General features: G+C 54.0%; 8 protein-coding genes across 8 annotated transcripts; 5 read left to right on the top strand and 3 right to left on the bottom strand.

Annotated features, from left to right (window-relative positions):
* The first annotated feature begins 323 nt into the window (after positions 1-323).
* BKA78DRAFT_305495 (kinase-like domain-containing protein) lies at positions 324-2,181 on the top strand. The gene is made up of 5 exons (XM_066887706.1): positions 324-532; positions 613-908; positions 971-1,291; positions 1,354-1,967; positions 2,019-2,181. The coding sequence occupies exons 1-4, from the start codon at positions 434-436 to the stop codon at positions 1,754-1,756; spliced, it is 1,119 nt and encodes a 372-aa protein (XP_066747650.1). The 5' UTR covers positions 324-433; the 3' UTR covers positions 1,757-1,967; positions 2,019-2,181.
* On the bottom strand, positions 2,135-2,665 carry BKA78DRAFT_349774 (putative small nuclear ribonucleoprotein G; the record flags this gene model as incomplete). The annotated part of the gene is made up of 5 exons (XM_066890857.1): positions 2,135-2,179; positions 2,251-2,283; positions 2,338-2,412; positions 2,508-2,579; positions 2,636-2,665. The coding sequence occupies 5 exons, from the start codon at positions 2,663-2,665 to the stop codon at positions 2,135-2,137; spliced, it is 255 nt and encodes an 84-aa protein (XP_066747649.1).
* Positions 2,666-2,889: 224 nt separating this feature from the next.
* Positions 2,890-4,639, top strand: BKA78DRAFT_75237 (nineteen complex-related protein 2-domain-containing protein). Its single transcript, XM_066893690.1, has 2 exons — positions 2,890-3,101; positions 3,178-4,639. The coding sequence occupies exons 1-2, from the start codon at positions 2,993-2,995 to the stop codon at positions 4,419-4,421; spliced, it is 1,353 nt and encodes a 450-aa protein (XP_066747648.1). The 5' UTR covers positions 2,890-2,992; the 3' UTR covers positions 4,422-4,639.
* BKA78DRAFT_247106 (S-adenosyl-L-methionine-dependent methyltransferase) lies at positions 4,636-6,228 on the bottom strand (the record flags this gene model as incomplete). Its single annotated transcript, XM_066884276.1, has 3 exons — positions 4,636-4,845; positions 4,903-5,870; positions 5,925-6,228. The coding sequence occupies 3 exons, from the start codon at positions 6,226-6,228 to the stop codon at positions 4,636-4,638; spliced, it is 1,482 nt and encodes a 493-aa protein (XP_066747647.1).
* Positions 6,229-6,529: 301 nt separating this feature from the next.
* On the top strand, positions 6,530-7,888 carry BKA78DRAFT_329853 (tryptophan synthase beta subunit-like PLP-dependent enzyme; the record flags this gene model as incomplete). The annotated part of the gene is made up of 2 exons (XM_066889709.1): positions 6,530-7,731; positions 7,789-7,888. 2 exons carry the CDS (start codon positions 6,530-6,532, stop codon positions 7,886-7,888), a joined length of 1,302 nt encoding a protein of 433 aa, XP_066747646.1.
* A 270-nt stretch (positions 7,889-8,158) lies between these two features.
* Positions 8,159-9,626, bottom strand: BKA78DRAFT_349770 (Dynamitin-domain-containing protein; the record flags this gene model as incomplete). Its single annotated transcript, XM_066890856.1, has 3 exons — positions 8,159-9,424; positions 9,481-9,537; positions 9,588-9,626. The coding sequence occupies 3 exons, from the start codon at positions 9,624-9,626 to the stop codon at positions 8,159-8,161; spliced, it is 1,362 nt and encodes a 453-aa protein (XP_066747645.1).
* Positions 9,627-12,190: 2,564 nt separating this feature from the next.
* Positions 12,191-15,206, top strand: BKA78DRAFT_246454 (flavin-containing amine oxidoreductase-domain containing protein; the record flags this gene model as incomplete). The annotated part of the gene is made up of 2 exons (XM_066884216.1): positions 12,191-14,050; positions 14,097-15,206. 2 exons carry the CDS (start codon positions 12,191-12,193, stop codon positions 15,204-15,206), a joined length of 2,970 nt encoding a protein of 989 aa, XP_066747644.1.
* An 835-nt stretch (positions 15,207-16,041) lies between these two features.
* Positions 16,042-19,541, top strand: BKA78DRAFT_75175 (uncharacterized protein). The gene is made up of 4 exons (XM_066893687.1): positions 16,042-16,375; positions 16,431-16,577; positions 16,644-16,657; positions 16,717-19,541. The coding sequence occupies exons 1-4, from the start codon at positions 16,340-16,342 to the stop codon at positions 19,340-19,342; spliced, it is 2,823 nt and encodes a 940-aa protein (XP_066747643.1). The 5' UTR covers positions 16,042-16,339; the 3' UTR covers positions 19,343-19,541.
* The last annotated feature ends 374 nt before the right edge of the window (positions 19,542-19,915 follow it).

The following is a 19,915-nucleotide window of genomic DNA, read 5'->3' as shown; positions in this document are numbered from 1 at the left end:
CCTCGAGCTTTCGTCTTTGTATCCAAATTATATTAGTATTACCAAGTGGCTTTGGTCCGAGGCATTTGTCCTGAGCAGCAAGAAATAAAACAGAACTTCATCAACATCACTTCTGCTTTTAAGCCAATACAAAAAAACCAAAAACTGTAAGACCAAACTCAGACTGGAACAAGCTCATTAGGACAAGCGTCAGCACCGGTGTTTTTGTACTTGAGTTCGATGATGGGGGTTCCCCGTCCCCGCCTCCACGACTGGTCCCTCGCGCACCCACGGACCTCGGCAGGATCACCCACGTCCGACCTCCACCCGCGGGCACGTCGAACACAAAGACCACATGGCAGCCTCAACAGCTCCAACATGAAGAAGGCCTCTGCGGCTCTTTAAACCCAAACCCACTTCTTGATTGTACCGGGAGCAGCCATTGTCTCGAACCATGGCTGGCGCTGTCAGGCAGCCAATCGACGTCGCTTCGCTCGAGAAATACATTGACCGCAACGTGCCCGAGATCAAGACGCCTATTGACGTCAAGCAGGTAGGTAGCACGGGGTAAACACAACAGGATTTTGAGACCTCGCCTTTGCAGTCAAGCCATGGACTGACGCGGACCCGCAGTTTGGATATGGACAATCCAACCCGACATATCTCTTGACCGCCGCCGACAAGGCCAAGTTCGTGCTGCGCAAGAAGCCCCCTGGTCAGCTGCTCTCCAAGACGGCGCACAAGGTCGACCGCGAGTATCGCATCATCCACGCGCTGGAGAAGACCGACGTCCCTGTGCCGAAGGCGTATTGTCTCTGTGAAGATGATGCTGTTATTGGTACCGCGTTTTACATCATGGAGTTCCTTGACGGCCGTATCTTTGAGGACCCCAGTCTGCCCAAGGTCAAGCCGGAAGACAGAACTAAAATGTTTGTTTATGTCTCTTCTCTTTTCATTTATTCCCAGCGTACGTATTCTGATTTCACCGAAGGTGGCATTCTGCCATAGTCACACTTGCAAAGTTCCATCGCGTGGATCCGACGTCCGTCGGCCTTGCGTCCTTTGGCAAGCACTCTGGATTCTATAACCGCCAACTCAACACCTTCGCCACGATCAGCGAAGCGCAAGCCAAAACCGTCGACATAGAGACCAAGGAGCCCGTGGGAAAGCTTCCGCATTACGACGAACTAGTTGCCTTCTTCAAGGACCTGAAGACACAACCCCAAGACAGGGGCACTTTCGTCCATGGCGACTACAAGATTGACAACCTTGTTTTCCACAAGACCGAGCCCAGAGTCATTGGAATCATTGAGTAAGTGAACGACCCCGCGAACTAGATGATTGGGTCGACAAGCAGCTCACGTGTCCATCCAGTTGGGAAATGTCAACAATCGGACATCCGCTTTCTGATCTTTCCAATCTGCTCACTCCCTTCTCGATGGCCGGCCGCAACGCCGGTCTACTCGGCAGAGTGACTTCCAACGACGATTTCCTCCCTGGTCGTACGCGCGGTCTGCCTCCAAAGGAGGAGCTTATTGCGCTTTACCAGCAAGTTGCTGGATGGGACCCCACCTTTGATCTTCCATGGGGCGAAGCTTTTGGATTGTACCGTGGGTCCATCATTTTGCAGGGCATTGCAGCCCGATATGCCGTAAGGCAAGCAAGTAGCGCTCGTGCGAAGGAGTTTGGAGCCGGCAGGGTTTACATGGCGGAACTGGCATGGGACTTGGTGCAAAAAGCGAAGAGCGCAAGAGGGCGCGCGAGCTCGAAATTGTAAAGTCAGGGGAAGCAACAGCAGTTGAACATATTATGACGAACCACCAACGAGAACCCCCGCGATTGCTGATTTTGATGATTGACTCACGATGACATAGGTACAGCATAAAGGTGCCTGTGGAAACATGTCGTGAACTTCGAAATTGATTGGATTTGAAATACTGCCACCTAGGCAGCCATGGTATCCTGTGCTCCACTAACGCCAAAAACCGCTTTTATCGTCAATGCAGGTTTTGACAGCTGAGGCGTAGTGTCTAGCGTACCAAATAATGTCGCCGGCTTATTTTTGTTCCCGCATGCTATGGGCACGCCCGCTGTGCTGGTACCAACTTCAAAAGGGCGTCGTAAATCTTGCTGATTGGGCCACGCCTGGACGCTTCTATCCCCTGTGGTGATGTCTGTCGTCACCGATACGCTCGAGAGCCTACAGAACAAAGTGTCAGCCATGTCTCCACCGAATGGCGCCGGGTTTGAATGTTTCGGCGGGCAGCGTACCTCGAGCATGACTACGGAGTTACCGCGAATGACCTGCGCTGCGATCAGTTTCTTGACCACAGAGTGGAAGCATGAGGGGATACGTACACACATGCCAACGCGGACCTTCTCGCCGTTCTCCCTTTCTTCGACGGCCTCGTCCAAGACGATGTTCAGGAAGACCTAGGACAATATCAGCCTGTGTTCGTGATTTCCACCAAATTGAGTGTGGCGTCGTGGTATAGAGTCGGGCGCTATAGATCATCGTGTGTACATACATCGTAGCCGCGGAGAATACCGATCACTTTGCGGGAGCCGTTAAGCTGGACGAAGAGTCTCTTGTCCAAGTACTGCGATTTTCCATTTCAGTTCGCGATTGTTGACAAATTCTCGCGCAAGTCCTCACCTTCTTGAGTTCAGGTTGCGCCTGAGGCATTTTGAAAGGTCGAGCTCGCGAAAGGTCGGGGAGGGAGGAAAGCTATCGTTGGCTGCGGCGGCGCGACAAGTTGGAGTTGGAGGTGACGAGAGTTCGCCGCGGACTGCGCGCGCCTAGCTGCTCGAGCTTCCGCGATTCTGCCGCTGAGGCGGTGAGACTGCGATGGCGGTGAGACACGGCAGAACTGTCGCATCAACAGCGCGTCACATTTCCGCTCCAGCTTCAACCAACAAAAACCACCTCTCGACCGAATCAACCTCTCCGACCCAGAGCTTTCCAGACTTGGATGGAAGCTTGTTCTATGTTCTCTGAGAAGCGGTTTCCAGCATGAAAAAATCATTCGGATCGCGGCGTGTTCCCCGCAAAATTGGCCAGGACGACGACGACGATGCGAGCACAACCGGGTCAGGAAACGAAAGCGGAGCATCAGCACCAGGTGAGCCCCTCAATCACAAGTTCTTTGCCTCCGCAGGTCTAACAATCTTGGCCAGACCGCTGATGGAAGATCACAGAATCGGTAGTCAAGCGCCCACCCATCGCCTCCAAATCCAAAAAGCGATCCTCGTTACGACTTTCATTTGGTCCTGGAGAGGGCGGCGATGACGGCGAGGAAAAGCCATTCACCCCCAAGAAAAGCAACTTGAGCAGGATAGCGGCCGAGCGGAACGCGGAACGCAGAGCAAGCGGCGGGTTTCGCGCGAGTCTTTCTTCCGACAAGTTGCCTTCGAGACCAGATCTAGGCTCTGAGGACCGGCCTAGCTACAGCAAGGAAGCATTGGCGGAGCTGCGCGATTCAACACCCACGACGCCCAAGGATCTGAGCAGCGATCGATCAGAGTCGGGCAAGGAGGTGGACATTGCCGCGAAATTCGGACCTCTCGCGACGACATCGCACACCTCATCAGCCATCCCTACAGACACCGAGATACGCGAGAAGAAGGAGCGGCGAGCGCGGCTTGCGCAAGAAAAGGAATCGGGGTTCATATCACTCGACGACCGCGACGAGGAGCACGGCACAATTTACGACGCGGGCAACGCGTACGACAGCGACGACCTGGACAGGCCGCGGGACATTGCACTGCGCTCCAGTTTCAAGGAAAAGTACCCTGAGACGCGCCTCGTCCGAGACGACGAGGACTTCGCTGAGGGCTTCGAGGAGTATGTCGAGGACGGCCGGATTAATCTGGGACGCAAAGCCGAGCGCGAGGCTGAGCGTAAGCGGCGCAAGGAGATGGCCAGCATGATTGCAGAGGCAGAAGGAGGCGCGTCTGCGGACGAAGAGTCCGACGACAGCGAGGCCGAGCGCAACGCCGCGTATGAAGCGGCGCAAACGCGCAAGGGGACGTATGGACAGCGGGATAAGACCGGCACGGACGACAGTAGACCGCGGACGCCGCCAAAGATCTCCCCTCTTCCAGAACTCGGCGGCGTATTGGCCAGGATAAAAGAGAGGCTGAAAGAGCAAGAGACAATCAAGGTGCAAAAAGTGCGGAGGATGCAAGAATTGGTCAGAGAGAGGGCAGACATTGAGGGCCAAGAGAAGTGGATACAGGAGCAGCTGAAGGAAGCAGGCGAGAAGTACGAGAAGTTGAGAATTGAGGCTGGAAGCAGTGGCGCGGCTTCAGCTTCGGTGAACGGACAAGGCGGAGGCGCAGGAGAGGGTCAAGGGGGAGTTGAGGCCTCGTCAGCTGCAGCGGCAGCAAACTCTGGTTCGGGAACGGATACGGATAGCGAAGCTGCGAGCATGAGCGAGTGAAGGCCTGCAGCAAGACTGCGCGGTTATCACATCTCAATCAAAAGTGCTGGTTGACTTGAACATTCACAAAACTCATGCATTCTCTCGGCCTTTACAGTGCAGCTACCTTCTAACCCAGGCGTAGCTCACAGCCGTCGAACAAGTGTATTGATTTCACAATATGTCTTGGTGGTCATTGGATTCGATGCAATGATATTTACAGAGCAGCGTCGTTCTACACAGTCGTCATGACGCTGGCGTTCTGGTACCAGTTGAGGAGAGGATTCTCTCCGCTCCGGACCTCTGTATCTTCTACATACGCCCACCTGCGCATAAAGTCCTCGTGCGTGAGGACGCGGGTCAGCCTACCAGTAATAGCGCGGTAAACATCTTCCATGACTTGAAAGTCTGTTGGGAAGAGGATATCAAAGTAGCCTTGTTGCACCTGTGACAAGAGTTAGAGAAAGACCATGTTTTTGAGCCTATTGTGATGGGAGCTTACCAATGCTGTGGAGACTGGTATCGTTCTCCTCTTGTACCTCGTCTGCACAACCGGAGCATTAACTCCCTTGACCGTGTCGGGAAGCGCGTGAAAGTCGCTCGTGACAAGCTTATGCGCGGGGAAGTAGTTGTTGAGAATATCGAAGAATTGCATCAATCGCGTAGGGATATATTCCGGCTCGGTGAGGGACGAGTCGGTCTGAGGGAACAAGTTTCTGAGTAGCCGCGATCCGGAGAGTGGAGTTTTGAAAGGACGGGTTGCCGCGGCATCGCGAACCCGCAGATATCGTGCGGCGACGGGGTCTATGGTCTCGTCGTAGAAATCGTAAAAGTCTCCTTGGCCATCAATCACCACGGACCCTTGGTAAGCCTTCTCGGTCTCCACGTCGTAGCGGATGCAGTCGTGCGCAAAGTTGTCAAAGACTTCGAGCGCGAGGAAGAAGCACGGCGAGCTGACATATTGATCCCAGTCGAACACAGAGCGGTTGATGATTTGGACCTTGTCCCAATGACCTCGTGCTGCTGCCGTACGCTTCAATTGTTGCACCTGCAAGCTTGCCAGAGACTCTGAGATTTCAATAACGCGGTACTGCGTCCGCTCATAAACCTCCGGGTGATGGTTGCGAATGTAATCGAGTATGTTGATCATGAGCGTACCGTTTCCGGCACCCATTTCGTATATCAGCAGGTCGTGGTATGGGTATTGCGACAGCTTGTAGTTTGTAACGAGGTAGCGGGCGATGGACTCGCCGTAGTACGGACGAAAGAGCTCGGTGGGCGTGTGCCATAATTGCCGGACATCGTCCTTTTCTTGCTCATCAAGCCGATCCTCGAACTGTGTATATCTCTCGCCAAGTATGCGTTGGAACTCGGGTTCGTCTTTCATTGCATTGAAATCGAAGGGTTCACCGGGGTGGAAGATGACGACCTGTTTGGAGAAGTAGCCATAACTTGGGTTGTATAAGCTGTCTGGGCACAACATCAGTCATCAGTTGCCATCAGCTGCTGTGCGTTGCCTGGTACCTTCAATGAAATCCCGCATCAGCATCTTCACCCTCTTTGGCCTCTGTTTCCTGCTCCGCAGCGTTTGGGCCGTGACCCAGTTGTACTTTTCAAGCTCCCCCATCCTGTCCTCTGGAAATTTCTCTGGGCGCGGCACCCACTTCTCCGCCTCTTCCTCGCTCACTTTGGAGCGACCTTTCCGTGGTCCTCCAAAGAGGCCTCGACGCTGGGTGCGGGCGACATGGAGGGACCCTGTGCGCAAACATTGGCTGGCACGATGGGAAAAGAGTTGGCGGAAAAGGGAATTGACGAGCGGCGAGTCCATGGGCAGTTGTAGAGGAGAGGAGAGGGCACGGAGGATCGATTGCTGCCAGGTGTGGGTGCGCGTGGGGACTCCGCGTGAGAGTCGTCAGTCCAGTCCGTGGCAGTTGGGGCAGGCTGTGGCTTGACCAGGCCCGAGCTCCAGCGTTCACCAGCCACAGCTTGCATAAAAGTCAAAGCCAGACCCTGCTCAACAACGGACTTTCAAGAACTTAAAGAGAGAGCTCCCCGACGGTCTTTTGGATGGAAACGAGGAACATGCAAGAGGCTTGAAAGAATTGGACATTTGCCGGAAATTTAAGAGCATGGATTCGTTACCGCAAGCCAACAGGCTCTGGATCGTTGGCGCCTTTCTTGCCGGAATTCTTTTTACGCTGGGCTACAAAGATGTGTATCCCGACTTGGAGCGCCGTTTCCGGAGATCTCGTCGACGGTCATCAGTCATCCTGGACAAAGACGCGGCCGACAGCTCCAGCACAGTTGAGCTTGCAGACAACACTCGGCATCGGCAGTCCATAGCCGGCAACTTGGGTGGTGAAATCGCTGAAGGGATTGAAGGCTGCATAGGCAATACTCCGCTCATCAAGATCAAATCGCTGTCTGAGTTCACTGGATGCGAGATTCTCGCCAAAGCCGAATTTCTCAATGGCGCTGGTCAAAGCCCGAAGGACAGAGTCGCACTTAACATCATCCGCATGGCCGAAGAAGAGGGCCTGCTGACACCGCATTCTGGTGACATGATCTACGAGGGCACAGTTGGAAGCACGGGTATCTCGCTCGCGGCCATCTGTCGCGCACGAGGATACCTGGCTCACATTTGCATGCCGGACGACGTTGCGTTGGAAAAATCGGACCTACTCGAGAAGCTGGGCGCAGAGGTTGAGAGGCTTCGGCCAGCGCCCATCGTTGACCAGAACCAGTTTGTCAACAAGGCAAAGGCAAGAGCCATCGAGCACACAAACGACCCAAGCAAGCCTGGCAGAGGCATCTTTGCGGATCAGTTCGAGACGGATGCAAATTGGCGCGCGCATTACGAAGGAACTGGACCAGAGATCCATCGTCAGACCGGTGGTATACTCGATGCATTTGTGACCGGTGCCGGCACGGGTGGCACTATTTCGGGAACCGCTCTCTATCTGAAGCCGAGAATACCACAACTCAAGGTCATTCTCGCTGATCCCCAAGGCAGCGGATTGTTCAACAAAGTCAAGTATGGCGTGATGTTTGACCCCAAAGAAAGAGAAGGAACGAGGAGAAGACATCAGGTGGACACCATCGTAGAGGGTGTCGGGATCAACCGTTTGACTCGCAACTTTGAAGCTGGAAGGGAGTTGGTAGATGATGCGGTTCGCGTTACCGATGAGCAGGCCATGGCCATGGCAAGATGGCTTGTCGAAAAAGACGGCATTTTCTGTGGAAGCAGCAGCGCTGTCAATTGTGTTGCCGTCACGAAGGCTGCTCTGGAGATGGGACCGGGCCACCGATTGGTAACTCTTCTCTGTGACAGGTAAGTCAACACGCGTCACTTCGTCTTCTCTTGTGGGCACGCTGACGAAATCATTAGTGGAACAAGATACCTCAGCAAGTTCTGGAAGCATGCTGGTTCGATTGGCAACAAGGATGATCTCACCCTGGACGACGTTCTCAAGACAGGGTCGCCATGAACGAAGCCGCATCCAATTTCTTTATCAAGAATGAGTATACAGGGAGTGATCAAGCACCTTACTCCCAAAAGACTTAGGCATTTGAGCTTAAAGCTGGATAGCTACGGGGAGCATTCAAGCACCCCACACCACCTGGGAGTCGCCATTTCTTTCGCAACCCACTGTGCAAGGGGAAGATGAAAGGGGTATCGTGAGGACAAAAGCATAACCAGCCACGCTCTTCAAAAACAAATGCCACATCGTGCCCTCATGATGCCTCCATGCTGTTGCTCAACTAAATTTGGCAATTCTTGCCTCCAAATCTCTGACCCAGTCGCCGACCGTCTTGATGTTGTTTTGCAGAGTGCCTTCGCCGGAATTGAGGTTCTCTTCCACCTTTGCTAGAGCCTCCCGCCACTGCTTTATCTCCTCTGCCTGCTCGCCCTGTCGCTTCTCCAGATCATCCAGGGTAGCGCTCGCCGTGCCGGCGCTGGTATGAATAAGACGCAGGGTACGCAGACGATCCAGGATCAGTGGCAATGTGGGAGAAAGCTGCTCAATAGTTCCCAATGTGCCGTACAAGGCGTTGATCTTGGCCACTCTTTCGGGGTCCTCTATGTATGCGCCACTGATTTCAGGAAGCTCAGCGATAGGCGGGGTGTCACTTGACTGGCGCGTTTGCACTGGAGATGAAGCAGCGTCCTGCGACGCACGCGCAGCTTTGCGAGCTTCCTCGAGACGCTCGGCTTCCTGAGTGAGCTTTTGGACGCGACGTGAGGCAGCATCAAGCGAATTGGTGGATACATCGGTGATGGTGGTCAATTGACGCTCGAGAGTTTCGAGATTGTGCAGAATGGCCTTTGGCGGATGCGAGGCAATATCTGGCATGTTGGTGGCATTGAGTCCCAGGGCTTTCTCGATTTGAGACAGGCGAGAGTCGAAGTCGGATACCTTGGCAAGAGCCTGGGCTGACTGCTGTGAGTCCTTGGTCGTGACGAGCGTTTGCTGGGGAATTGAAGAGTCTGCGGAAGAGTCTGGAGCGGGTCGGGCGAATTTCTTCAAGGTCCGCTCAAACTGCGCTTCCGCTCCTCTGACACCACCGTGGCGCTGTGTGTATACAGCATCCAACATTTCGCTCAATTTCGCGATTCCTTCCGCCGGGTCTTCGTCCTCGTCTTCTTCGTTGCCAGCAGTCGCTTCTTCACCATCTTCCTGGGCGCCAGACTTCCTCAACTCATATTCTTGTTTGACTTCTTCCACTTCCCTGCGGAGTCTTGCAAGCTTTCGGCCCAAATCCTCGTCCTCTTCATCGCTCAAGTCGCCGAGTTCGTAGCTTGCGTGGCTACCGCTGCGTGGTCGGCGATTGGATGTACGGTAGGAGCGACGCTGGTAGCGAATGCGGTCTGAAAAGTCGACTCCACGAGCATCTACGCGTGACGAGGAGAATTGAGAGCGTGCTCGGTCGGTTGAGAGCTTCCGGCGGTCAACGCCAGATATGACACCTTCGGAGTCGTCCGTGTAATCGGAAGCCTGAGATGGAGAACGCGCTGTCGAGCTCTGAAAACATTGATCAGCTACTTTGTCTATTTTGAGAATTAGATTCTAGCTCTTACTTGTACGGTCGTATCTTCTGTCAGCTCTGGCGTCTCGTAAATGTCTGGCGCCGTGTCCTTTTGAAATGTTAGCTTGCCCTGAGGCAATTCTGAAAAAATTGACTCACGAGGCCTGGCAGATTCTTGTACTTGTGACTCTGCGCCATGGTTGAAACTCGGTGCAGGTGGATTTGGAGCGAGATGTGTTGTTGTAGCCACCATGCCCGGGCAGGGCGACTTGAGCCGGACGCGTCTGGGGAACTGGTCCGTGCACAGACAGTCGCGCACGGCCTGCGTTCACCAAGACTATGCCCGTATGACACCTTTTTGACACTGGACTTTCACCACCACACTTTAGTCTAATATCCCTACAATTCGATAGAATTATAGCCAATGTCTTCCTCTTTGATTCTTATCGGTTACTTTGATGTGAAGAGGTTGATTTAGGGTTGTTTTGATGATGGTATGTCGGCTAACATCCTAAAATTCCACAGAATTATCGCCATTGTCTTACTCTTTGATTTCTACCGGTTAATTTGATGTGAAGAGGTTGATTTAGGGTTATGTTGATGATGGTTAGTTGAACAAGTGTTCTGGTCGCGCTCTCTGGTGGGAGCTCTTAGCATGCGCACCTGGTCTGCGCAACAAAAGGCACCATCTTTGACGCCTAATTACACCCCCTTCAACACGTCAAGATACCTTGAAACTTATATTCACTTATAGAGAATTAGCTGAAGAATAATTTGATCACATTTTTGTATTTTTTCACTACATCTATGCAGAGGAAGGGAGCTTGCAATGTATAGAAAAAAAATTGATAAAGCATTTTCAAAACACATCTTTGCAATATTCAGGTGGTTCTTAGGTGTTTCAGAAGATTGAGCTCATCAGTCACCATAAAAAGTCGCTGGTTCGAAATTCAGGATTTGCTGGGCGACACCCTCGAATACGAAATAAAGGCAACATGAATTTGACCAACCAGCAAGAACGGGTGGAACATGCATTTTACGGAGCGAGGAGAGGCCACCGGCTGATGTAAAGACACGCAGTAGAATTTGTTCATCATTATTCAATGCCTGCGCACAAGGAGCATTCGACTCCGACCCAATCAAACGTGAATAAGACAGAGAGCAATTCCTACGTAGTCATCTAGGGACTAGATCATCCAATGATTGCCTACCTTTCTGGTAGGACTGTTGTAGTGTGCCAGTAGAACCCATCGCAGCGATCTCAGTGTTCGAAAGCTCTCAATGTCTCCGTGCAGAGTCTCCACTCGTCCCGCTTTCTTGGGGGAGCAAGTCATCTTGCTTGCTTCTGGAAACTCCAACTCAATCTTTCACCAAGCGAGTGCATCCGCAATGTGTACGCAGCGAACCAATATGGCCATTGTCCGATGAATCCCTGGTAAATTCTCATGGCGCGATCATATGGAGTCATCAACGAATATTTCATCGGTATCGGGGGACGGTTTTCGTCTGAATTGCGCGACGAAGCTTTCCTCGTCGAATTCGATCACAGCATCACGGGGCTGATGCAAGTCCTCTGCGGTTTCCCAGCCTCAGCATGCGCCTCCGATTATTCATCGACCCATTATGACTGACGATCCGATCGACTTCATATTTCAGAGCAAAAACTTCGACCTGCAGCGCGGCGCTCGTATCGGTCACACTAAAGCCTTGTGAGCAAGAGAAGATGTTGGCCTAGAATTGGGTTGAGATTGGGCTTGTCGCAAGACTTGGGGGTTTTTGAAGAGATGAAGTATTAAGATGACCAATGCCCGTCGTATAGGGAGTCTTCATGCGCAGTTGATTTGGGAAAACGCCTCTTTCTCCGGATGAGCGGTTCCGCCCAGAAGCATGGTACCTCGGGAAGGCCTTGGTTTATCTTCATGCCGGCTGCAGCACTACCAAGTCATCTCACTTGAAAATCTTGGAGAAATCGACAGTCTGCGACACGCGATGCAAGATGAAGGACGACAAGAGCGACGGTGATGAGGTGGTGCCTGATGTTGTTGAGGAGGGGACGGCCTGGGGTGACGTTGAAATAAGTCTGCCGTAGTTCGCTTGGGTAAGCCCCGAAAACTAACCTGCGAAGGAACGACAGCATCAGACCATGGCCCTGCAAGAGCGCATCGCGCCTTGCGAAGAATGAGTCTTCTTGATGCAGTACTCGGCAGATTTCAGCTCCTGCGATTCATCTCATGTCATTCTTTAGCGGCAACCGATTCATTCCCAGCTCCGCGCGGTTCTCACACATCACGAGCTCGCCCTACCGTGCCTTGAAGAACATGTTCGCCGCCGAGACGAGCACAGAGAATGATGCGACTGAATCGCATTCATATCTCCTGAATACTACTCATGATCTTCTCGAAGACCGATTGGCGGCCAAAGAGTCTGAAGAACTTGGCCTCACGCTCAAGGACCCGCATCTCGATACCGTTTCATACAGCGGCTTTGATCAAGGCAGCCTCTACGACCGCTACGATGAATCGGGCCCGTCCTCAGTACAACCAGGCGAAAACAATGACTATTCTGAGCCGGGCGGGAGTCACATGAGTATTCGGGATGAGATCGACGAGCGTGGTCGCACGTTGAATGGGTCCATGGATCACGATGATACCGACATGGTGGACGCAAATCAACTCAACGACCTCGAAAACCTCACCGCTTCCCACATGGAAATCGACAATGATGCAATGGACATGTACGACCATGTCTCAGATGACCACAATATGAATTCCCAGGTGCCTGTGCACCACACCAAGGTCAAGACCGAGGTCTCAATCGATGGACCCGCGAACACAATCACATCCAAAGGAGTAAAAAATCGAAAAACTTCGATATCCAACGCGCAATCGTCGCGACAAAATTCTCATGGCGAGGTTGACACGCCAAAGTCGTCAGAGTATTCCAACAAGCAGGACTCACCAGGTATCGCACCGCGCGCAGTTTACTCGACAACAGGAAGAAAGCCGGCGCCTTTCAAAGCCAAGTCTTCGTTACCTGCTAACCTCCCGGTTCTTGAGCTTGCGCGGCAATGTATCTTGGCTGCGCAATCATCGCGATTGAATCCGTTCGCTTTACATCCGGGCGAGTACGCGCTTCTCCGAGAGCACATTACGCATACGCAAGTCACCGTGTACCTCAACATTCGCAACGCCATCCTTCGCCTATGGACGAGAAACCCCCTAGTGGCCGTGACAAAGGCTGAAGCAGCGGGCTGTGCGAGAGATTCACGATATTTCCCCATGTCGCAAGTGGCATACAAGTGGCTCGTGAGGAACGGGTACATCAACTACGGCTGCGTCGAGCTTCAAAACACAGCAGGATCGGTGCCTCGAGCCAAAGCCAAAGCCGCAAGACGCAAAACCATCGTTGTTGTGGGGGCTGGCATGGCTGGCCTCGGCTGTGCAAGACAGCTTGAGGGCCTGGTAGCACAACTCGGGGATCATTGGACCAACCACGGAGAGAAACCGCCAAAAGTCGTCGTCCTGGAAGGGCGCAAGCGCATCGGTGGTCGTGTATACTCGCATCCACTACATGAGCAGGATGGTAGCATCCTGCCTCCAGGAGTCCGGAATACGGTTGAAATGGGCGCACAAATCATTACTGGCTTCGAGCATGGAAATCCACTGAACTGCATCATCCGGGGACAACTCGCTCTTCATTACCACTCTCTCAAAGATGACACGATAATATATGACGTTGATGGAAAAGTGGTCGACTATGAAGGAGACATTCGCGTGGAAAAAATGTACAATGACATCCTTGAGCGCGCAAGTCACTACAGGAACAAACCTCCGCCGGCAAAAACAGTAGAAGGCGAGCGACGCCTCATCCAGCTTGGTCGCGATCCCAATCACGAGTCGGGAGAATCGATTTCGTCACTTGAGGATTCGGGCGCATCTAAACCAGTGGCTACGCAGACCAATCGCAAACAGGCCCTCAATCCAAACGCCCTCATGGGAGTCGAGAAATCAGCCGGAAGGAACTACACGCTGGCGCCTGGTTCTGGAGCCAACGTATCAGCAGCCGAGGCTGCGAAAAACATGGGATGGCAGCTGAAGCCGGAAACACCATTGAGCGAGAATTTGAAGCTCGAGTCTGTAACGGAAATATCACCGCACCCAACCCTCGGCGCAACCATGGATGAAGCAGTCAGGCAATACAAGCAAATGGTCAACATGACACCCAAGGACATGAGACTGTTTAATTGGCATCATGCAAACATGGAGTACTCCAACGCTGCAAATGTTGGCCAGCTAAGCCTCGGCGGCTGGGACCAGGATATTGGCAATGAGTTTGAGGGAGCTCACTCTCAGATCATTGGTGGTTACCTACAGGTGCCTCGAGGCCTCTGGCAATGTCCATCCAAACTCGATGTGCGCTTTAACAAGGCTGTCACGTCGGTGCGCCAGCAGGGCGACCTTTACATTGTCGAGTGCAATACCGGAGAGACATTTGAGGCCGACGAAGTTGTGGTCACAACTCCTCTGGGTGTGTTGAAAAGGGGTGGCATTGCCTTTCATCCACCGCTGCCGGCATGGAAAACTGGCCCAATTGAACGCCTTGGCTTTGGACTGCTCAACAAGGTACGTAGGATGGAGAGCTCCAGAGCAGAGTTGCTAACATTGTTAGATTATCCTCGTGTATGACACGCCTTTTTGGGAGAGCGATCGCGACATGTTTGGCCTTTTGAACGAAGCGGAACTCCAGGAAAGCATGGAGCAAAAGGATTACGAAAAGCGCAGAGGACGATTTTGGTTGTTTTGGAACTGCATCAAGACCAGTGGTCGCCCGACTCTCGTCGCTCTGATGGCCGGCAATGCAGCGCACGACACCGAAGTGGCGAGCGACTCGTCATTGATTCAGGAGGTCACAGAACGCCTGTCACAAATCTTTGCGCCAAAAAGAGTGCCTGCTCCGCAAGAGACAATCGTCACGAGATGGAAGAAGGATCCTTTTGCCCGTGGGAGCTACTCGTTCATGGGATCTCTTGCGCAAGCGGGTGATTACGACGCCATGGCCAGACCGATTGGCTCACTGCATTTCGCTGGCGAGGCCACGTGTGGGACCCATCCGGCCACGGTGCACGGGGCTTATCTCTCAGGACTTCGAGCGGCATCCGAAGTTGTCGAGTCGATGATAGGAGCCATCGAAGTTCCGCATCCTTTGGTGGAGGCAAAGGTGAAAAATGAGACACCGCCAGTCACGACAGGGGCCAAACGCCCCGCGGACGAGACAGACTCGGCTGATGCGAGAAACGTCAGACGGGCGCTCAACGAAGAGCTCGAGGCGTCCATCATCAGTGCAATCCTCGAGCAAATTGGCGAGCGACCAGTCAAGCCGGAGAGGACGGGCAATAACCCCTATCTCCTATACACGCGGGATTTTTGGCATAGCACAAAGGCCGAGTGCGATGAGCAGCAGCGAGCAAAGACCAAAGACCCAAATGCAAAGGCATCCAAAGTTCAGATTCGCACAAAGCTTGGATCCAACTGGCGCAATGCCAGCAAGGAGGTTCAACAGCCGTACATTGATGCGGCTAGTAAGCTCAAGGAGGCGAGCGCCAGTGCGGCGGCGCAGTACAAGGAAAAGCTTGCCGTGTGGGATGTTGAGGCTGAGAGGATCCGGAAGGAGTTGATTGCCAACAGCGGAATACCCGGCGCCAAGGAAGCGCTGCTGTTCAATGGCAAGACGTCGATTGAAGAGGGGAGCATCAGAAGGGAGCGACGGGTTGCATCGTAATGGCTTGGCATATGATGTTCATCGGAGTGGCATTGCTTGGGCGGTATTTTCTGACACTTTTTGAGAGAACAGTTCAGGGACAGGGGAGGAGAGGATTAGCTACTGTGACGTGCAGGGTGTTTGTAGACATGATGATTTCTTTTGCTTTTTGCTGCATGGAAGGCGGGGTTTAGCGCATGAAGAAGCAAAAGGAGCGCGTAGCTCGAGTGGTGTGGAGAAGGGACGGCAGGGACGCAGGCACAGGCGGGGATAGGCACGTCATGCGGACGCGCTCTGTTAGCTATCCACGTTGTCAGTCGGCAAAGTAATGTGGTTCCTGTGTTTTGCCGCTGTTGGTCTCTGCATGCCGTGGAATAAGATGCCGTGCGATCGGCGTATTGATTCGAGTCGATTGTTATACCGGCAGTCGTCATCATCAACACCAGTCCGATGCCAATGCAGACCAAGAAGAGGCAGCCGAACCCCAACGCCAGCGCTTGCGCGCAGCATCCCGTTCGGCCCGTCGCCTGGCGTGGCACCGCACCGCACCGGCATCCAGACTTGGCCATGGCCGTGGCTGTGGAATTGCGCGCACGGCAGCCGTGTTTTGGCGTCGCAAGTACCGAGAGGAGAATACATGGAGGTACTGTATGACGACTGAATCGAGACATGGGGATAGAGGTGTCGTGGACGAGGGATGACATTGGATTTTGCCCCGCCTGCGCGCATTCATCCGCTCTCCTCTGGGCTGCCTCGTGCTCGGCCTGGGCTGTGCCGCAGCCAACGTCCGACGCGAGGCCTGAGGCCGACGACTTGACCATGCACTCGCTGCACTGGACCATCAGCACAAGCACCACAGCACAAGCACTACCTCACCTACCTCCTCTCCTCACACTCAATCCCCCATCTCACCACTCTCTCCCCAACCCCAACTCCAGCTCGACACCGCCCGAACCCGAGTCGTTCGTTTCTCCAGAGCCCCGGCCAACCACGCCTGCATCCCCCACTCATGCGCTGCTGTGCTCCCAGAACCCTCTGCTCCCTGCGCCCTCGACTAGCCGCACCCGCTGCGACTGAGGTGTGAGCCATCCGCTGTCGTCACCGCTGCCACGGACCTCGCGGCCTCGACCTGCGCTGCGCCTGCCCCGACCATAATGTCTTCGTTCTTTGGCAAGTTCAGGGCCAATGCTGTGAGCACCTCCCTCTCCTCCACGGCCGTCCTTCTTGGCTCATCGTGCCCAACAGCAGACGCCCGCAAGCCCGTCGTCGGCCGCGTCGCCGGCCAAAAAGGACCCCAATGCGCCGCAACCGACCCCGCTCGAGAGGCTGTTGGCCGCTGACACTGGTCCTATACGCCCCGATGGCAGCGACAAGTTCTTTGGTTTCGAAAACGTAAGGAATTGCTTCCCCAGATTGTCGTCATGTCGCGCGCTCGCTAACCTGCGCCCCCGTGTCTAGTTTGGAAGCACATGGTATGATCGACGCCTGCACAGTCCCCTACCTGCGTCTCAAGCTCACCCTCGTCCTACAGCTACGCCAATTCCATCATACAATGCCTCTACTACTCGGTGCCCTTTCGGGAACAGGTCATCAACTTCCCCGTCCGCTCGCCGCAAGATACCCTGATGAACCGCGCCACCAATGGCCTCCCCCGCGTCAACACCGATATACCATCGTCCTCTACCGCGAAAGCGCCCTTTTCTCCAACCCTCCGACCATCGACTGCCACTCCCGTATCGTCGCCGAAGAAGCCAGGTGGGCCCGGTCAGGCGCCTACTACGGTGGGTGTGAAGCCGGAAGAGAACAAGGATTCGCCCGAATACAAGAAGAAGATGGCCATGGCTGCTGGCCCGGTGTTGGCCATGGACTATGAGAATTCAAAAGCTTACGGAATGCCCGAGTCGCTCTTTACTTGTTTAAAGGACATTTTCGAGGCCATAATATCCCACAGGTCACGAGTCGGCGTTGTCAGCCCACAAAAGTTTCTAGAGATTCTCAGGAGAGACAACGAAATGTTCCGGACAGCCATGCACCAGGACGCGCACGAATTCCTCAATTTACTACTCAACGAAGTCGTCGAAAATGTCGAGCAGTACTCGAAACAGCAGCGACAAATATTGGACCTGGAGGCAGCAGGCAAGGCTACCGCGGAATCAGATTCTGGGCTTGCCGTCGCCGTGTCCCCGGTAGTGAGCGCCGCTCTCAAGAATGCTGCGCAAAGCACTGGCTGGGTTCATTCGCTCTTCGAGGGTACCCTCACGTCGGAGACGAGATGCTTGACGTGTGAAAACACTTCGCAAAGAGACGAAGCCTTTCTGGATCTTTCCGTGGATCTCGACCACAACACCTCGGTCACTTCCTGTTTGCGCAAATTCTCAGAGGAGGAGATGCTTTGCGAGCGCAATAAATTTCACTGCGACAACTGCAGCGGCCTGCAAGAAGCGGAAAAGAGGATGAAGGTCAAGAGACTGCCACGTATTTTGGCTCTGCATTTGAAGAGATTCAAATACACCGAGGACCTCCAACGGCTCCAGAAATTGTTCCACCGAGTGCCATACCCCTACCACCTACGACTCTTCAACACCACCGACGACGCCGAAGACCCTGATCGCTTGTACGAATTATACGCTGTTGTTGTGCACATTGGCGGTGGCGCTTACCATGGCCACTACGTGTCCATCATCAAGACAGAAGACCGCGGTTGGCTACTCTTTGACGATGAGATGGTGGAGCCCGTAGACAAGGGTTATGTGCGCAACTTTTTTGGCGGGGAGAATAATCTTGCTTGCGCTTATGTTCTCTTCTATCAAGAAACGACCGAAGAGGCGGCCATACGGGAACAGGAATCCGAGGGCTTCGATGCTGAATCGGTGCCAATAGAAACTAAATCTGAGCCCGTGTCTCTGGGTCAAAAGCCTGAAGAGGTCTCTCCCAACGGCCACATTTACAGCCCAGTCAGCCCCATCGAGGAGGACGAGAAAGACGTCTTTACGAGCATCGATCCTACTGCGCCCGCACCTGTACTGCCACCACCTACATCCGATTCACCTCCAGTTCGACCAAAATCGCAGCCGCCGCCGGAGCCCCCCACATCCTCTTCCGGATTTCCTTTGCGCACGAAATGGGGCGACGTCTCGTTTAGTCGCAAGACGGACAAGGACAAGAAGGAGGATAAGAAGGAAGAAAAGCAGCGTCGGGCTTCAAAACAAGCCGAAGGCAAAGAGCTAGAAAAGCAAGTCAAGGCAGAACAAAAGGAGCAGGAGAGACTTGCCAAGGCAGAGCAAAAAGAGATGGAGAAGCAAGCCAAGGCGGAACAGAAGGAGTTGGAGAAGCAACAAAAGGCGGCGCAAAAGGAGCAAGAAAAACAGGCCAAGGCCAAGCGTAAAGAGATGGAGGCGAGCCGACGGGATACCTTCAAGAAGCAGGAGGATGAGTTCCGTGCTGCTGTGGCAGCCAGCAAGGCCACGGCCAAGGATGAGGCTGATACGCGCAAGAGCAACAGCTTCCTGCGACGCGGCAGCAAAGCGCCGCCGGCCGAAGTACACGTCCCTGTCAATGGAATTCCCCTTGGTGGTGCACCCGCCAGCACCAGCAGCGGCGCGCCTGCGAGCACTGGAAGCAGTGACGATGCGCCAATCCCACCCAACACGGCGTCAACTTCGACCACGATACCCAGCACCGGCACGAGCGGCGCCGCCATTCCTCCTTCGGCCACAACAGCGTCGACCAAGGAGAATGGCCACTCTCACCACGTGCGCAGCAGCAAATCGATTTCTGGCGGCCTCAATAGATTCCGGCACTCGAGCATTAGTCTGCGCAACAAGCCGAAGTTCTGGCCAACGAGCAACAACGCCGATATTCCGGTTGCGTCGCCGCCTCCACTTCCGTCCTCTCTACCATCCGCCGCATCCCCCGCACGACAACACTTTGCGTCAATGGACGAGCCACCACTGAGTCCGACGGCCATGGGACCCGGGCCCCAGCCCTTTGGCCCTGGTGTCGGCCTGAGCTTCGGTGAGAATCGTGCTGCCACAGAGCCACTCCAGCCAGAAGTACCACCCAAGGACAGGAGGCAGAGCTCCTCGAAAGACCACGCCAAGGACCGGTCCATGTGGAGCATTGGTCGCAAAAAGTCTTCGATGCTAGGCCTTGGGTGAGCGGCGTTGCCCTGTTGATTGGAAGACGCGGTTCTGTTGGGATACTTTTGCTTTGAGTTCTGCGGCAAGTTGGAGATTGGACAGAGCGGCTCTTGGTAATGCCAATTCCAGTCCATCGGGCGCGCAACACGGTTGGATGACGTTTCAAAACCTGCCGGCTCTCTTTGGTGAAGGACCACTTGCAGACCTTTACGGATGATCGCTTCGACTTCCCTTGGACTGTTGACAAGATTTCGAGTGCTCGTGCACAAGGCTTGGAACTGAGAGGCTGGGCGTTGGATTTGGATATTTCCCAGACAGGAGAGGAGTCAAGCGGCGTAACGGGATCAAGAAAGGGACCTCGATCCGAGTGCTTTTCAAGCTGAAGCACGTCTGCAAAATCGTCTAATGGCTTGGGAATGGAGACAACGTCAATCGCACCAAAGTCGAATCTGGCCAAGCGCTCGCGAACGCACCGGACGCACGGGGACCAATCATCCAACAACATTTCGCTTCTTCTCCCTCCCCCTCTTACACACCCTTCCCTTTCTCGACGGCGGAAGAATTCTCTTTCTCATACCCCCTTCTTCTGCT

The sequence above is a fragment of the Phyllosticta capitalensis genome (assembly GCF_038381095.1).
Source record: "Phyllosticta capitalensis strain CBS 128856 chromosome Unknown BKA78scaffold_2, whole genome shotgun sequence".
Lineage (NCBI taxonomy): Eukaryota > Fungi > Ascomycota > Dothideomycetes > Botryosphaeriales > Phyllostictaceae > Phyllosticta > Phyllosticta capitalensis.
Note: the sequence above shows the minus strand (reverse complement) of the source record. Positions and strands in the feature narration are given on the sequence as shown.

Excerpts from the sequence above, each read along its gene's own strand:
- BKA78DRAFT_305495 (XM_066887706.1), top strand. The coding sequence starts at position 434 with ATGGCTGGCGCTGTCAGGCAGCCAATCGACGTCGCTTCGCTCGAGAAA. Across the intron at positions 533-612 it reads CGCCTATTGACGTCAAGCAG|TTTGGATATGGACAATCCAA; the intron begins GTAGGTAGCACG and ends GCGGACCCGCAG. Across the intron at positions 1,292-1,353 it reads AGAGTCATTGGAATCATTGA|TTGGGAAATGTCAACAATCG; the intron begins GTAAGTGAACGA and ends GTGTCCATCCAG.
- BKA78DRAFT_75237 (XM_066893690.1), top strand. The coding sequence starts at position 2,993 with ATGAAAAAATCATTCGGATCGCGGCGTGTTCCCCGCAAAATTGGCCAG. Across the intron at positions 3,102-3,177 it reads AAGCGGAGCATCAGCACCAG|AATCGGTAGTCAAGCGCCCA; the intron begins GTGAGCCCCTCA and ends GGAAGATCACAG.
- BKA78DRAFT_75175 (XM_066893687.1), top strand. The coding sequence starts at position 16,340 with ATGTCTTCGTTCTTTGGCAAGTTCAGGGCCAATGCT. Across the intron at positions 16,376-16,430 it reads GCAAGTTCAGGGCCAATGCT|CAGACGCCCGCAAGCCCGTC; the intron begins GTGAGCACCTCC and ends CGTGCCCAACAG.